Source organism: Phaenicophaeus curvirostris, chromosome 34, assembly GCF_032191515.1.
Source record: "Phaenicophaeus curvirostris isolate KB17595 chromosome 34, BPBGC_Pcur_1.0, whole genome shotgun sequence".
Lineage (NCBI taxonomy): Eukaryota > Metazoa > Chordata > Aves > Cuculiformes > Cuculidae > Phaenicophaeus > Phaenicophaeus curvirostris.
Window position 1 is genome coordinate 1,310,032 of NC_091425.1, and position 1,413 is coordinate 1,311,444.

Genomic DNA, 1,413 nt, shown 5'->3' on the forward strand with positions numbered 1-1,413 from the left:
CTGTGACCAAGCTCAGAGCCCTCAGGCCTTACAGCAAGGCAAGGGGGGAGAAGGAGAGTGTGGAAATGGAGAGAGAACAGCTCTGGGGGATCAAGTGCTGGTGCCTGGCAGTGCTGCCCTGCTGGGACTTTCTTCTTTTCCAGCCAGGAGCAAAGGAATTGTTCCTGAAGCTCCAGAAAGCCTTGGAGGGAGGGTCAGAGGAAGAGACAAGGTGCTGCAGTGGCTTTATTTTGATTACAATAGTGTGGGTTGTCATTACCTAACCCACAACCAACTCAAAAAGAGTTGAAAACATGATCATAAGTTTAAAAAAAAAAAGTAGAAATATAAAAATATAGAAGGCAGTAACACCAGCCATGAGTAACACCAGAACTGCTATGCAGAAGGTCAGGAATTTATTGCATCAGAGCTCTGTCCAGTTATAAGTTCCCGCAGCGCATCCTTGAGGTCCTTGTTCCTCAAGCCGTAGATGAGGGGATTCAGTGCTGGAGTTACCACTGCATAGAGAAATGACACAACTAAATTCATGGATGGGGAGGAGAAGGAGGGAGGCTTAAGGTAGGTAAACATGTCAGTGCTGAGAAACAGGGAGACCACAGCCAGGTGAGGGAGGCACGTGGAGAAGGCTTTGTGCCGTCCCTGCTCCGAGGGGATCCTCAGCACAGCCCTGAAGATCTGCACATAGGACACCACAATGAAAACAAAACAGCCAAAAGCTACTAAGAAACTAACCACAATAAGCCCAACCTCCCGGAGGTTGGCATGTGAGCAGGAGAGCTTGAGGATCTGCGGGATTTCACAGAAGAACTGGTCCACAGCATTGCCCTGGCACAGGGGCAGGGAAAATGTACTGGCCGTGTGCAGCAGAGCAGAGAGAAACCCAGTGCCCCAGGCAGCTGCTGCCATGTGGACACAAGCTCTGCTGCCCAGGAGGGTCCCGTAGTGCAGGGGGTTGCAGATGGCAACGTAGCGGTCGTAGGACATGACTGTGAGAAGAAAATATTCTGTACCAAGGAAGAAAATAAATAGAAACATTTGGGCAACACATCCTGAGTAGGAGATGGCCCTGGTGTCCCAGAGGGAATTGGCCATGGATTTGGGGACAGTGGTGGAGATGGATCCCATGTCGAGGAGGGCGAGGTTGAGGAGGAAGAAGTACATGGGGGTGTGGAGGTGGTGGTCCCAGGCGATGGTGATGATGATGAGGCCGTTGCCCACGAGGGCAGCCAGGTAGATGCCCAGGAAGAGCCAGAAGTGCAAGAGCTGCAGCTCCCGTGAGTCTGCGAATGGCAGGAGGAGGAACTGGGTGATGGAGCTGCTGTTGGACATCTGCTGCCTCCAGACATGGGGCACTGTCATATGAGAGAAGGACAGTGACAAGTTAGGATAACCTCTGAGCCAAATCAAAGCCAT

At 51.7% G+C, this 1,413-nt stretch overlaps 1 protein-coding gene across 1 annotated transcript; it reads right to left on the minus strand.

Moving 5' to 3' along the window:
• Positions 1 to 387: 387 nt before the first annotated feature.
• Positions 388 to 1,413, minus strand: LOC138732629 (olfactory receptor 14A16-like). The gene has a single exon (XM_069879269.1). It carries the CDS (start codon positions 1,411 to 1,413, stop codon positions 388 to 390), a length of 1,026 nt encoding a protein of 341 aa, XP_069735370.1.